A 16,373-nucleotide genomic window follows, 5' to 3' on the forward strand; every position below is an offset into this window, starting at 1 on the left:
GTAAAAAATACTTTGCTGCCTTAAATTTTTTGTTAAATCAACTTAGATTTACAAGTCATGTCAACAGAGATGGGTTGTCACAACTTATAAAATATAGTTGAGAAAAGTCAACTTAATTTGATAAGTTATAACAACTCACCTGTAGTTATAACAACTCTTCTCTAGTCAAGATAAATAATAGTAAGTTGAAATGACTTGTAAATCCGAGTTGATTCAACAAAATATTTTAAGGCAGAAAAGTATTTTTTACAGTGTGGAAAAAGTTAGATTTTCATGATACGTCCCCTTTAACCTTCATCATATATTTCAAAATGGGCAACATGTCAGGGACAACAAATACATTTCATTTTACAACAAATATATTTTTTGTCACCAAAATATAAAAGTTTATAAAGTTTATAAAGTATAACATTGTTACAGTTAAATATATATTTCATTTGAACCTTTTCAAAACTGTAAAGGTTTGTAACAACAACAAAGTTTTTCTTTTTTAATGCACTGTCAATAAAAATGCTTAAAAAAATTCTTTTTCAAACATATTTGTAAAAATATTCAGCACAAAGTTAAAACAACTTGGTTTTGCGAATCAATTCAACCTACTATTTTAGGTTTTGGCTTAAAAAAGTTGACATAACATATAAATGCAAGTTGAAATCGTTCAACTTAGTTTTTAAGTTAAATTAACATCAAAATATATGTTGATTTCACAAAAATGCTGCAAATTTTTTTACAAATGGTAAATTTTTGACCTTTTTTGTATATTTTAAAATATATTTTTTTTAAATTTGCCGTATGGGATTGAAAGTTGGAACTGTGTGAACACAAGACTGTCTCAGGAAAAGCTCATCAAACATGACTGAATGTAAGATTTAAATTTACATTAAATTAACTCTGTAATGAACTTTAAAAGAAGAAAAAACAACATTCAAGAGTTCTGATCAATCTCATATCATCTGATATTCAGTCCTGTGAGATTCACCTCAGACCACATACTCCACAACATAAAGTATCCCACAAAAAACAACTGAAGTCAATGAAGAGAGATTCAATCATACTGTGATCTTCAGATTTATCAAGATAAACTCCCAGTGCTTTTAAAATCAAATAGGCCTTCATTGTTCATTGAACAGATCTGTAATGGACTGATCGCTCATCAGGAGGTTTTCTGAGTTTGGATGTTCTGTTTATCCTTTAATTCTCAAATGAAGTCAAAAACTGTGACTCATAAAAGCATCAGTCCAGAATCAGTGATTCAATCCGTGTGTGTTCAGTAGAAACGACAGATGATATTGTGAAATACTGTTGGTTTATTTAGTGATTCTCAGATTCATCAATACATCCACAGTCATACACATTATCATGAAGAGACATGTTGAGATCTTTGAGAAAGTCATCATGTGTGAATATGAATGATTGATTCATCTCAATACAAACATCTTACATGAAGCACGGAGAATAAAGCTATTAAAAATCATTTTACATTCATATCAATATCGGCAGATTTAAAACAACTGTGTGATATTCATTCATTCATTCAGTGTGACCTGATAAATATCCCAGACAATCCTCCAGACAACACTTTGTGAGAGAATTTCAGACAATGATTTATAATAGTGCAAAACTTGATCTGAAGAATCAAAAGTTTATCAGCGTTTAATATAAAGTAAATCATTAAAAAAAAGTATCATCACTGTGTAAACTGAAGCTTTAACCCTGGACATCAAAACAGTTGAGTGCAGATTTATGGCTTAAAATATCAGAATGATTCAAGCGAGACAGATTCAAGAGATTCATTTACATATGAATCATAGTTCAGCGTGCAGATGGGTTTAGGGTCAGGGTCTGAAGAGAATCGGCTGCATCGTAATAAAACTGAAGTTATAATGTTGAGGAAGACCCTGATGTAATGTACTGTTAAACTTCTCCCAGGAGAAGACCGGAAGTCCACCGTCTGTGGTCGGTCCGTTCACGGCCTCGGACACAAACTCCTGAGCCATCTGAATATCTGTTACCTACACAGAGATTACCAATAGTTAATCAACCACTGGTGCGCTTTAACCATATGGTGTTTTGACTCTTACCTTGGTATCATAACATCCTCCAGGACTGGGGTGTTGTTGGCGCAGATCATTACGACAACAGATGGATTTACAGGGGTCACCCTCAGAGTACGGATCATTCTTATAATCTAATCACAGATTTAACAATTAATAAACTTTAATTTCTTCAATTTCTCATTGTTTATTAAAGGAACAGTATGTAAGGAATGTATATCAGTTGCAGCCCTCAACTGATGTTGTCATGTTGTGTATTGGCCACCAGCTGTGTGATTGCAGTACCAGTTTTAGCCACAATCCTACATAATGTTCCTTTAAGTATTTACTTTATAGAACTAAAATATAATTTAACCCCTAGTTGCTCCAGAGGCGTTTGACATATATAGCAATTGTAAGTCGCTTTGGATAAAGCGTCAGCTAAATGAATAAGTAAGTGTTACGGAGGAGTCTCTAATGTCATCGCCTGGCGGCCATCTTACCACAGGCAGCTCGCTCACTCGTAGCATTGTGTTTTATGGTGCAGGTACTTTAAAAATGACCATAACTTGCTCAATTTTCTACCAATTTTTAAAAGGTTTGGTTTCTTACACACACTATTAACGTGGCTATAATTCTGGATGCTTTAACATGTTTAATGGATTTTTTTTAGTATAAGTATGCAGGTACATCTTTGACATTTATAACAAACCAAACCGTTTGAAAATCAGTAGAAAATTAAGCAATATATATATGGTCATTTAAAAGCACATTCACCATTAAAACACAATGCTAAGAGTGAGCGAGCTGTCTGAGGTAAGATGGCCGCAATGACTTCTGGGACGTCAAAGTGATTTCAGCCCGCAAGTTTGCACTCCATGCATCTTCGATATCAAGAACACATGCGGGTATTTTCATGCGTCCTCTGTACTTGAGTTCTTGAGAATTGGAATTGAACTTCGACTGTTAATGATGACGATGACACAAGGATGCAAGATCGCTGAAGAACGCATATTGAGAAACAGCCAAATATAAATACGCAGGTCGTAGCAGCAAACACACTGACACACGATCTCCACACTCAATTTTCCATGCAAGATCTTTTTTATTCCTGTTTCTATTAAAGTACGAAGATGTGTCGTACATCTCCATGTATCCACATACATACAGTGATGATGATTTAAGTATTTCTGCCATGTCATAATCACGTCACCACTAGACTCGAGCAAGCTCCCGGTTTGTTAACACGGTACAGATATCCATCAAAGTTCAAATTCAAAACGCCCAATTCACATAATTCGTGCCACCTTATTCCCATGATAGCGCTTTAGGATGTCTATTGCGTCTTTGCATTGACTTAAAATGTAGATCACTTTGCTTATTTCATGCAAAAAACTGTCTTAAGCTATCTTTGTCACAAGAACGGGAAAACTGACGTCTTTACACGACATAGGATCACAGATAAAGAGCCACAATCACAGAAATTGACACAATTGTTTTACAATGGCAATCTTTCATCTGGGACAACCAAAAATTGTCTAGTGTATTTTTTGGTTTAAACCTATTATTACGAGCAATTTCTGAACCAATTAAAAGCAGACAAACTTCTGAGTTACTCTAACTTCTTATAACAATGCTAATAATGGGATGTGATGTTGTTGCTATGGTTACCGTTGTATCTCATGATGCGTTTGAGAGAGGTCAGGTCGCTCACTGAAGACTGATCCCGACGGAAGATCTTGGCACGGGGGCAAAGGTCATAGGAGAAGTCATCACCGTATCGCTTCCACATCGGCTCGTACCCGCTCATCAGGTAAATCTTACGGTGAAACGGCACATTGTATGATGGCCAGTAACCTAAAAATGACACAACGTTTACTATAGTACTTTAAATAAGATGCCTTAAGAGAAGAAAACTATATATTTAGCATAAAGAAACTGAATGTGGTTTTGTGATGCGTGTGTGTCTGACCTCTCCGCAGGGTTTGCGTTTGATCCGAAAACTCCACCAATCCAGGAATCTGTTCGACCACCGTCAGAGCTCCGTCCTGTAGTCTGCTGCCCAGATTCACTCGACTCGTGTCCACAATCATATATTGATTATTATACGTGCCTGACAAACACATTCACAACAACTCCAGACACTGAGTTTGGTGCAGAAAAAACTCTCTCGACATTCACGTGAATGTTACTCACCAGAGTTGTATTTTGAGAAGGTTTGTGCCCATTCCTCTCCAGTGTGTGCCAGCGCGTGTGCCAGTCGAACCCGCTGCCATGAGAACAGACTGGCAGGAGTGATGTAAGAGTATAGTGAGGTGTTGAAGACGTTATTGGTGGTTTGAGTCATCATCAGACCGCTGCCCAACAGATAGAAATCATCCAGAGACACCAGAAACCCTAAACACAGAGGACAATAGTGTACTGAAATCAGATTGTGATCCTGTTTATATTTGTTACTTTTTTTTAAAGCTGTGTTTCAAAATATGAATATCGTGCCGCTGGACCGATGTGTTTGTCATGGTTTCTCATGGAGTTAACTCCATCTGTTCAAGCTCCAGTTATAAAAGTTATAAAAAGTAAAAAATAAATATAAAACACATGTACGCACATACTTAACGCATTTTTTTTAAAGTCAATGAGAAATTGTTTAAAACAATCATGATTATGATTTTTCCCATTATCGAGCAGCCCTAATTCGGACATATTACTCACCTCTCATACTGCTCTTTGTCTACTATATGTATCTAGTATAGAAGTAGATTATTTCAGACAGTCTTCGATCAAACTAAAAGACATTTGTGTAATGCTGTGGTTATACCAGGATAGCTGCTGAAGGAGAGTTTTCCAGTAGCTGTGTGCGGTTCGTTCAGTTTAAAGTCCCAGTGTTTGTAGATGCGCATGGTGGCCGCATATGTGTACCAGCTGGAGTGAGCGAACAACAGATTCTCATAACCGGGCAACATCTGAAACGACACAAACAGAGAAATAAAGCGAATGAAATGAAACTCATATGAAGTCTGCACAGTGTGTTTTATAATTTCACCTTTATGAGCGCAGAGCAGTGACCCATGGGTGGTGATTTATACTGGTTTAGTGTTGATTTATCACCGGGCACCAGCGCTGGGATCAGATCCAGTAGATCACCAACAGCATTCAGAAACTGAATAGCAAACTGTGAGAGAGGCTGAACGGAGAAGAAATTAAACATCTCAGTCTGTTATAAAAGGTGAAGTGTTCTTTACTATCTTTAACATCATGTTAATCTAATCATCAGATTAGTCAAGGGTCAAAATAAACCTAATAAATGATCATTTATTACTAGTTATCTAAACTTCTTCAGGTTGAGATCATCTCACTTTTTGGCCCTGCTGTTTGGCCCAGTCAGCCACACCAGCCTGCAGTCCGTCCAGCTGTGACACAATCAAACCCACATGAACCCAGAACGGATCCGTGCTATTCCTCTTCACCTGCCGGCGAGACCAATCGTCCTGTTTCCTGACGGATGAACAAATAAAAACACGCATGATCAAAATAAGAAGATTCATTCCTACTGGTTCAAGATGAGAAATACTCACGCCATGAAGCGTTTGACAGCCACCAGTGTTTTAGGCTTTTTGATCAGCTGTGGGTACATGTTGGTGTAATGATCATAAATCTCCCTAAAAACAACAACACAAACACAAACACACACTTAAAACTTCTTAAAGTGCTTTTTTATGCATTATGTAAAAAACCATAGACTGTAAAAAAAAGATTGACAACACAACACTGCTTTCTTCCACTGTAATAAACTGAACGTAAAATGTCTGACGATGGGCGCTGACATGTTATGCAAAAACATCAGTTTGGAGCCAGGGCATGCGCATAAGGAATCGTCCGTGGAGCCCGGAGGTGGAGCTGCTGTATCAAACTTAAGACAAAGGCTTGCACGCCCAATTCACCCATGCCCCTTGAACGTCTTAGCTTATTTAGCAAGTCAGTCAAATACAGCTCATTGTGTCAGTGTGAAATAACACAGAAATCAAAAATTAATAGTTATTTCTTCAATCTTCCCTCGAAGATCTGAGTGTCCGCTTACATAGATATGTACACTAGATGTCGCCTTGGCTACGGCAGTGCATTGGACCGAATGCGTCAAACAGAGCCGCCATCTTGAAACAGGGGAATCCCGCATCAGCGTCATTGTAGGCAATGGTGTAACGGAAATAAAATCACCACAAATCGTCATGAATGCGATTTTCTTCGTTTTCTTTTGGTTCGTTTCAACAGTCAGACATATATTTAGCATTGGGTCAAGAAAAAAAGTAAAGTTTTAAAATTTTGAAAATCGACTTTTTCTAACTGTAATGCATAGTGCTAGTAGCCCTAACATCCATACGCAGCACAAAAGTCCGGCATCGTCCATGAATTCGAAGTACAGGCAGAGATAGCAGCTTTACCCAGATACTTTCTATGACAAGACCCCTGTCCTAAGATGGCGGCGGTTTTGACGCATGCTCAGAACCCCAAGGCGACATCTAGTGTATATATCTATGGTCCGCTTAAAGAAGCTGTCAATCACTAATGTCAATCATAACGGCACGCCCCGTTTCTATAGTTTGAAGAACTAACTAAAATGAAACGTATCACAAAAATCAACAACTGAACATATATCAGCATGATAACAACTACCTTAAAGGACCAAAACCATCTTTAGGAAATTCTTATTGGAAGTGTAATTAATTTTTTTATTTTGACCCGAGTCCTGTTTTTTGCATGGATAGGGCGGGATTATGACTTGTACTGCATCCAGCCACCAGGGGCCAAACAAAGACTTTTCAACACAGTTTAATGCAGGATTAAACTGTGGTGCAAATGGCCCGGAACGTGTGGCTGGTGCGTTCCGCACAAATTGAGTGTTCCTCGGGAGACGCGCGAGTAGAAAAATCTGAACTTTGGCAGATTTTCGCACCGCGTTAACCAATCGAGTTGCAGAAGCCCCTCCATGACGCGAATTTCCGCGTGAATCTCTCGAATAAGTAGAATTTCACGCACAAATAAAGTGAGTAATCTCAAATGTTCAAGCATCCAACTACGCACGAGTAGTGCATTTTTGCCGCCTCTACCACGGTTGGTGTGAATGCCCCATTATATTGCGTTTACACCAGCCGCGGTAGAGGCGGCAAAAATGTGTTATTCGCGCGTAGATGGGCCCTTGAATATTTGAGTTTAATCGCTTCATTCACGCGTGAAATTCTAGTAATTCAAGACATTCACGTGGAAATCCCTGTCATGGTAGGGGCTTCTGCAACTCTGCTGAGACTCCGCTCGCTTCCTGTAATCACATCACTACTACAGCAAAGGGCGTGATTGGTTAACGCGGCACGGAAATCCACAGAAGTTCAGATTTTTCAACTCGCATCTCTCTCTTCATTGAAATGGGGCGGTCCCAACCGGGTCATGAGTCACAGGCGGTAAGTAAATCTGCATCAAATGTCTGTGTTTTGTTGGCAAGAATCAGCGCATAAGTGCATATAATGTAAATGACATGAACGTGTAGTGAATCATAAGATATCCAGAGATAGTGGATAATGTTTTGTTTGTGTCGTGACTCGCTCCTCCCGCTGGATGCGTCTAGGGAGTCGTGGTTTTCCAGAAACATTTACTAGAGCTGATCTCTCGTTTATAAATCTGATCAAACTAAAGACTCTTGGGAGATATGAAGGATGTAATACGACTTTATAGATACTCACGATTAACATGAGATGAGCAGAAACACTGTGTGCTTTAACAGATCAGATTATGACAAACTAACGGATGTGAGGCATCAGAAGCCACACACTTACGGTGCTGTCAGGAAGCCCTCCAGATAGCCAGCCATATAAAGCGTGACCTCATCAGGTTCTGGCGTCTGTCCGTATCCGGCTCGGACCTCCAGAACACCCCAGCCCGTGGAGGAGAGAGTGTCGTTATAGTAACCGTAAGCATCGCTCTGAGGGTCCAGAACGCCCTGCTTCAGCACAACGGTCTTATGGGTCGAGTCCCAGTATGCAGAGGCTTTCAACAGTTCTGTAGAGCAAACACACACACACACACACGCACGCACGCACGCACGAACGCACGGACACTCAGTAATAAGGTATTGATCTATATAATAAACATTGTTCTTACAGGGAGAACCCCTGATGAAAAATAAGTGACATTTCATTAATCCAGGTTTAGATACTTCCTTAAATTCACTTCTGCAGTTTTACCACAAGAGGAACTAAGCTAGGGGTATGAAACAGTAAAACCAAAACTAAAATCTGAATATGTACAATTATTATTATTTTATGCAAACATTCATGTACTAAAGTGACAACAAATGTTTACAGTGAATCAGGGTCTGTCACTATAAGAAGACCGAGATATGAAGGATAATTTAAACCATTTTACTCTGTTACTTCATATCTAATAGTACAGATAAATTACATCTCACAGCTAAATATCGCGAGAGACTAGGAAAAGTGCTGTGTCGATTCACTCTCGCGGTACTTTGATGTAATAAAGCGAAGGATCTGCGCAGCATAAAGCATAAACACACCTTTAGTCACGTGAGTTTCTTTGTTAATAATCGATATGAGGAGTCAGTAGTTTCTTGAAATAGAAGTAACTTTACTCTTCAGTGTTTATAAGCGACAGAAACAGATACACAGACCGAAGCTATCATCTGACCTGTGTATATATGAAACACGAGCTTTTTGAAAGTCATAGTAATATAAATTCAGAGTTTACTTACTGTCTCCTCTCGCGGCAATAACAACACAGCAAACAAAGATTAAAACACACAGGCGTGTCATGTTTGCGTCGACGCGATTCAGCTGCAGCAGATAAACTGAAAATAAACGCGACAGTCAGTCAGTGTAAAGTACGACATATAGAGATAAGACAGCAGAACAACATGAATGAATCATAATCCGCGTAAAAGACTGAAAAAATACAAAACAACCTTCACCCCAGATGGGACTCGAACCCACAATCCCTGGCTTAGGAGGCCAGTGCCTTATCCATTAGGCCACTGGGGCACATGATGCTTATAGGGGGGCGGAGGCGCTTATAAACGCGTCCAATCAGCTTTTAGCGCTGTGACGTGTCATTTATGCGAAGGCAAATCTGACCAGCTTTTTAGAAGAGCTAGCTTTACTTGGTGAAATGAATACTTTATAGACTTTGAAATAGTGGTTATATTTTTATTCACAAGTTAAAAATTATCTAAACCTGTTAGCACAAGCCCACGATGGTGTGACCGACTGCAGTGTTTTAATCTGTTTACGGTTATTGTGAAAAATAAACCACACACAACTCTGTGCAATTCATCAGTTTGATTTCACACTTCATTAGGAAGTCACAGAAAACAGAAATGACATTTAACGTTGCCTGTAGGATTTATATAAAGCAGTTTAATGTCAAACCTCAGTAGGGTTGTGGTCATCTTTTGATGTAGAAACACAGTTCAGATGATTTAAAGCAGAACCGATCTGAAATATCATCAAATGCCCTCGGTGGTCTTCATCCATCTGACTTAAAATATTCAGACAAACATTTAAATCCTGCATCTCCCTACTGAAAAATCTAGTTAAGACCAGCATAAGCTGGTTTAAGGTGGTCCTCCAAGCCTGGCAGAGCTGGTAGGTCAGCTGGTCTTCCAGCTAGACCAGGTTAAAAAGTGACCAAAACACAGCCAGGCCAGCTGCTACACCAGTAAAACCAGCTTGATTTCTAGAGCATTGAAATAAATTGTGTCTCAAATTATAGCACATTTGAGTACACTTAGGTGTTCATAAGTATATCTTAAGAAATACTAAGACTAATTGTTTATATATTAAGTACAAAATGAGAGCATAAAAATCATATGTTTACATAAATGCACTTTTATTATCTGTGAATACACAGGATCAGACTAACAATCACTACAAATAAAATAATCTGAAATATACATTAAAGAAGACTCATTTCTCAATGTCAATAAAGTTAGATTGATATTTATTCGCATTTAACAGGATTCATATTTGTCAAGGCTTCTTGTTTAAATAATGCTGCTTTTCACCTTCATCATGTTTAGTAGTCATATCACAGGTGTATACATTACCCACCACCCCAAACAGCAACTAAAAAATACCACAAATGATTAAATTCACAAGAAAATCAAACAAAACTAGACAGACAGAAACACCATGACATTTAGATCTGTAGCAGTAACTTCAAAATATATTCATCCAGTGTTTAAGTGATAGTAAAATATAAATAAATAAGGCAAAAACTTTGTTGTGCAAACACATTTGAATACATGAGCTCCACCAGACCTTATCAGATCCACAAGCTTCACAAAATCCATTAGATTTAAGGTCCCTTTGATTTGAAATGTTTGAACAGCAATACAATTATATCTTTATTTAAAATGTTCTGCGTGCAAAAACCTAGAAACCCCACAGCACACATTTTACTCATTCACCACTGGTTCACTTACTCACTGATTCACTCACTCACTGATTCACTCACTCACTGATTCACTCACTCAGTGATTCAATCACACACCTAACTGAAGTAGTTCAATCACTCACTTGTTCATTCATTTACTCATGTACTTTCATTCATCATCAATAAGTTTCTCTGCTCCGTTCTCTTTTTGCTGAAGATCTTGCTCTGCTTCTCTGTTCTCCTCCTCGTCCTCATCTTCATATGAGAGGTTTTGTCCACTGTAGTTGATGGTGGTTCTGGACAGATCCACCTCGATCGGGAACACGTCCGCCTCTTTCAGGACAGCGTAACAGTCATCATAGTAATGAGACATTCCTGAGACGAAGCGCTGCAGCTGGAAGACGATATCCTGAACTGAAGAGAGAAACAGATGAGAAACACATCTCTCACACATGAACTCAATTCATTCACATGTCTTCTGAACACACCATGTTTCTGGTCCAGCAGTTCGATCTTCTCCAGAACATCTTTGCGCATTTTAGCGAAGCGAGCACGAGCTTCCTGACGACAGCGCAGAACCAGGCGGTACTCATAGTTACCGGTGCTGACTCGGTACAGTGGATCACCCAGAGCCTGACAGAAAAGTCATACATATATAAATGCGTGCTTGTAATTAAACTAATTTTCCTGATTTTACATAATTTACAGTGTGTGATTATATTCAAAAATAAAGTGTTTATAAAGCTCTCAATATTTATGCATAACGATTAATCACAACTAATCGTTTGCAGAATAAACATTTTTGTTTAAATCATATATGTATTACATTATACATTTTTACATATATATATTTATATATATATATTTCTTAAAATTATACATGCATGTGTGTGTATTTATATATAAATAAATATTATACATAATACACACATATATGATGTAATCAAAAACTCTTATTCTGCAAACGATTAGTTGCGATTAGTTGTTTTTCAGCCCTACAAAGGATTTTGATGTCTGTAAAAGTCTTTCAATGTTTGTACAAAAGTCTTATGACAGCTGCATGACCATCTTCTCAAAATCATCATGACTAATCCAGAGTCAGGAGCTTTGTGAGGTTGATATCAGATTTTTCAGTTTTCTGATGTTGTGTTGCCGGATAAATGAATTTTTCTGAATCAATCATATCAACTGTATCATTTAATTAAAGGATATAAAACCACTAAACCTTACAAAAATGCTCAGATGTCATACTGCACATAAAAACATTCACTGAACATTCTCAAAACCATTAACTATGTGCATTAAAAAAAACTGTCAAAGATGTTAAGAAACACACAAACCTGTTCACTATTAACCTGTTAATGATATTTAAATGATTTGTTATCTCTTGTAATAATGAGTGAAGAAGAACTTACGATACAGCTGTATTCTTCATCATCCATCTCCTTCACCTTCAGACAGTACGACTGAAACACAAACATCATCATTACATGACATGACCTCTCTACAGATGTGTAAACGAATCTCTATGACTCTCACCAGATACTCAAACTTGACGTCCAGATATTTTCTGATGGTGAGTTTGGTGTCTGGAATGGCTTTGTGCAGATATGTGTTCAGATCGTGCAGCATCTGAAGAAACACAATTAACCGTGGTATTTAAAACTTTTACCTCATAAAATAAATGTTTTAGATGTTTGTTAATATAAACTACACTGACAGATGTGTTTGATGGGTTTTAAAACACAGCTTTAAATCATATTTCATCATTTAAAACACTCATAGTTTATTTATTTTCTCACATACCCTGAATGGATATATTCTCAGATCAGAAAAACTTATTCATGTCAAATATAAAACTGAGATTTTTCAAATGAATATCATTTGAGATGTTTAATGAATAAGAGACCCAAACATTGATGTTAAACTCATGTGCTCTCACAGGTTTGATGGTCTTCAGCAGCTGGATGCCAAACTTCTCCATGTTACGATGAGCTTCAGCAAACTTCACGAAAGCTTCGCTGGCTGCGGCCTGTGGCTCACGAACACCGATGACAGAGAACACATCGCCAAACGCTGAGAGATCAACACATATGATCAGACACATCTGATAAAACCAATGACAGATGATGATGATGATGTGTGTGTGTGATCTCACCTCTGTGTGTCTGAGAGAGCTCATAGAAAGCTCTGAGAAGCCTCTTAGTGTGATCCATCAGACCTAAACACACAAACCATAGTTTAGTTCATGAATCTCTTCAGTCATCAGTTAAATAAAGAAATCTTTAGATTAGTACAGATGAATAACCTTTGTAAAGTTCTGCTGTTTTCTCAAGTTCCTCCAGTCTCTTCACCAGACCATCTAAACACACAAACACACACATCAAAATAAATGCTGTATATGTGTGTATCTAAATGTGTGTGTGTGTGTGTGTGTGTTTGTTCTGACCGTTACACAGAATAGCTCTACTTAGACCGAGAGCATCTGCTGTTCCTGAGCTCAGGTTCTCCACCAGACGATGCTTCACTTTCTTCAGAACTGAAAGAGAAACGCAAACACACATTCATGCTACTCGTGTAATCCAACACAAAAATATATAACACAGCAGAAGTTCATACCAATATCCAGAGATTTGCCCTGCTTTGGGTCGGCCTGGAGTTTATTATACTGAATCACAACTTCACTCTGTAGATAACAAACACACAAAACACAAGAACATCACTGTTACACACATCACAATATTTCATTATTACTGTCTGTCAGTATTGAAGTATACAGTAGTCATTTCTCACAAACAGATGGATTTTTAAACCAGTAACAGAGATGTGGAGGGATCTTCTGAACAATCAACAACAGATCCTGAATCAGTGGTATTAAAATGTTTTTCTACATCCAATAGACACTTTTTACTTTTGCACAAAGCTTAATACAACATCTGCTGTAAGATTATCACACGTGTGTCTGTGTGGCTTTATCAGACGTGTGTTGCTACCTGAACTGTCTGGATCATCTTGGCCACCTCCACTTTAGTTTTTCCTTTTACTGGTTTACCGTTAACCCCGGTAATCTCATCACCAGCAGCCAGAGTCCCATCTAGAGATGCTGGAGTGTTATCAAACACCTGACAGACAGACAGACAGACAGACACAGGTAAGAAAACAGGTGATGCCATCCCTCGGCGAGAAGTGTTTACAAATAGATCACAAAAATGATGAAATGCAGCTGTAAATGTTCTTGTGTCTGACATTGATTGACAGGTGTCACCTGTACGATGTAGAGACAGGGACAGAACTGAGCTCCGCCCCCAATGCTGATCCCAATCAGATTCTGTTGGTCTTTCTTTAGAGTCACTGTTCCTGGAACTGTAGGAATCCCACTGTAATACATATACAGTACATATAGTGTTGACAGTGAAGACTCAGTAACAGTATTGAGATGCTTTGTGTTTGTTAGTGAAACAAGTTCATAGTAAACGTAATGATGATCAACAACTGTGGGAAATGAATGAAATATCAAAACATGATTTGTTTTCTACTGCAATTAGGGTTGCAAAGGGGTGGAACGTTTCTGGTAAATTTTTGGGGTAGGGTTAAAATTTTCCATGGGAACTTAATCTGGGGAATTCTGGAAATATTCCAAATTGGAAATTTAACAAAAAGTTATGGGAATTATTTGTACATTTATATAAACTATATTATATACAAACATAAAATAAACATTTTGTTTGGTCATATGCCGCATGCAAGGTAATACACATTAAGAAGAATCCTGATACTTAAGCTCATCAAGCCTGGATTTATTTAATCAAATATATTCCAGAAATTATTCTAATATTAATCATTTCTGAAGGATTTTTCATCAAATAAATGCAGGCTTGATTAGGATAAAACCTTAAAAAAAGTAAAAACTTTTGGGTGGTACAGTAATTCTGTATAATAACAGAAAACTGTCTAGCAGAATTTAGATGATCACAGCTTGAGCTACATTAAAGCTAGACTTATAAATGTTCAATGAAATATTGCTAGCTTACATTTAGATATCTGATTTATTGGCTATTGTTGTTTTTAACAAAACTAAACTGCAAGACTTTTTAACTACATTTAAGTTTACTGTTATCAGTGTTGGGTGTAATTAGTTACTAAGTAATTAGTTACTGTAATTTAATTACTTTTTCCTTGAAAAACTAAAGTAAGGGATTACTCTTATTTTTCATGTAATCTAATTACAGTTACTTCTGATGTAACTAAATACTGTATGGACTGTAGAACAATTATGTATACTATAAAAAATAGTGGATTTAACATGGTTTTAGATTACAATTCACACTATTAACTGGTTAATTATTAGCATTATTACTGAGATATTGGCTGTTTATTGATACTTAATTTTTATTAAGCACATATTAATGCCTGATTCTGCAAAACCTTATACTACATTTTAACCCTCCCCATTTCTACCAATACTTAAAATAAACAACTACTTTAGTATTAATAAGCAGTAGTTGGAGTATATTAAGGCAAAGGTAGTTAATAGGGAGAATTGGACCCTAAAGTGGGACCAGAATAATTGATGTACTTTTATACTGTATATTGTTTCTTCGAGCCATTTCAAGCCTATCCTTATATCATGTATTAAATATGTTTTAGAAAGTAATTTGTAATAAGTAATTAAATACTTTTTGGAGAGAGTAATTAGTCAAGTAATCTAATTACATGATTGAAGATGTAATTAGTAACTAGTAATTAATTACTTTTTTTGAGTAACTTACCCAACACTGACTGTTATAGGCAAATCTCACTTTTTTTTTTTAATTCCCAGTTTATTCCTGTTAATTCCCATATTTTCCCATTAATTGGCGTAAAAAGTTTCAGCCATAAAAAAATCCCATAATTTGCAACTCTAATTGCAATAACAATATATAAATATATAAAATTCTAATGAAATAAATTGTATTATCTGCAAGAGTTAATTACATCATTTAACCAATCCTCCATACGTGTCATGTGTTTTTCTTCATGTGATTGTGATTATACTCACAGTTTGTCCTCCTCCAGCTCATAATCCATATCTGTAAACATGACTGCACGTGTCTGTGTTAAATCTTTTCATTCATTAAGATGCTGAACTCTGAAACACAACAATAATAACGTTACAACACTAATTAGTTGTCTCTTATAAAGTTTAAACATGTTTAATTCAAAACTGCTCTCTAATGTTAAAATATAAAGCTATTCATGCATTGTAAATGGTTTTATATAAAAGCATCTGTCAAATGCATGAATGTAAATGTAATGTTGTTATTTGTCGACAGATGTTAACATCAGAAAATAAAGCGTCTGTTTCTCTTACCGCGCTCTCGATGAACAATTAAAGATCAATTAGGTTACTGCATGTAAAAATAAAGTCTATTTCTAAATATAAGTGTATATTTATAATTTAATCTGACAATCATTCAGTTGTTTTATCTGTACGTCAGAAAACAGGCTCTGCGATGACGTCATTTCCGTTGAAGCGGAAGTCGGTTCAAGAGCGCGCATGGCGGCTCGTTCTCGCGTGTAAACTGTGTTACGTGTTCACGTGCTGCCCTCTAGTGGACTAATGACGCTGTTTGTAAAGAAAAAAATATATATTTATTCGTTTTCAGTGTTTTCAAGCTTTACATATTTACAGATCATTACTCGTTTATTTTGATTGATTGATAACATTCAGTGATTCTAAACAATGTAAACTTTTCAACAGTATGATGGGACAAAAATACATTTCTCTGATAATTATGTTGGCTTGAGAAAGCCAACATACTGTTGTTGCACTTAAACTTATTATTATTCCCTCTTCTTTTCTTCTGAGACTAAAATTTCTAACTCTAACTCCTCCTAGAGCTTTCAAGCTACAGCCATCAAACT

The 16,373-nt window shown here is 36.9% G+C and overlaps 2 protein-coding genes and 1 non-coding gene across 6 annotated transcripts; all 3 read right to left on the reverse strand.

The window, feature by feature from the left end:
* Nucleotides 1-1,289: 1,289 nt before the first annotated feature.
* On the reverse strand, nt 1,290-9,592 carry plbd1a (phospholipase B domain containing 1a). 4 transcript variants are annotated; one of them, XM_065278440.2, is made up of 12 exons: nt 9,464-9,592; nt 8,791-8,886; nt 7,859-8,081; nt 5,609-5,692; nt 5,390-5,528; nt 5,077-5,217; nt 4,852-4,996; nt 4,230-4,430; nt 4,006-4,146; nt 3,705-3,890; nt 2,082-2,188; nt 1,290-2,012 (listed from the first exon to the last, which is right to left on the reverse strand). In XM_065278440.2, exons 2-12 carry the CDS (start codon nt 8,849-8,851, stop codon nt 1,836-1,838), a joined length of 1,605 nt encoding a protein of 534 aa, XP_065134512.1. In that variant the 5' UTR covers nt 8,852-8,886; nt 9,464-9,592; the 3' UTR covers nt 1,290-1,835. The 4 variants fall into 4 exon arrangements, with proteins under 4 accessions (XP_065134512.1, XP_065134509.1, XP_065134510.1 ...); XM_065278437.2 differs by lacking the exon at nt 9,464-9,592 and adding an exon at nt 9,001-9,125; XM_065278438.1 differs by lacking the exon at nt 9,464-9,592 and adding an exon at nt 9,007-9,068.
* Nucleotides 9,004-9,076, reverse strand: trnar-ccu (transfer RNA arginine (anticodon CCU)). Its single transcript has one exon. It is a non-coding gene; the product is annotated as a tRNA-Arg (tRNA).
* A 425-nt stretch (nt 9,593-10,017) lies between the features above and the next one.
* Nucleotides 10,018-15,992, reverse strand: pick1 (protein interacting with prkca 1). The gene is made up of 13 exons (XM_065278441.1): nt 15,820-15,992; nt 15,508-15,597; nt 13,735-13,846; nt 13,463-13,591; nt 13,089-13,155; nt 12,919-13,008; nt 12,778-12,831; nt 12,628-12,690; nt 12,412-12,545; nt 12,009-12,101; nt 11,885-11,935; nt 10,958-11,102; nt 10,018-10,883 (listed from the first exon to the last, which is right to left on the reverse strand). Exons 2-13 carry the CDS (start codon nt 15,546-15,548, stop codon nt 10,639-10,641), a joined length of 1,224 nt encoding a protein of 407 aa, XP_065134513.1. The 5' UTR covers nt 15,549-15,597; nt 15,820-15,992; the 3' UTR covers nt 10,018-10,638.
* Between the last annotated feature and the right edge of the window lie 381 nt (nt 15,993-16,373).

This window comes from Paramisgurnus dabryanus, chromosome 3, assembly GCF_030506205.2.
Source record: "Paramisgurnus dabryanus chromosome 3, PD_genome_1.1, whole genome shotgun sequence".
Taxonomy (NCBI): Eukaryota; Metazoa; Chordata; class Actinopteri; order Cypriniformes; family Cobitidae; genus Paramisgurnus; species Paramisgurnus dabryanus.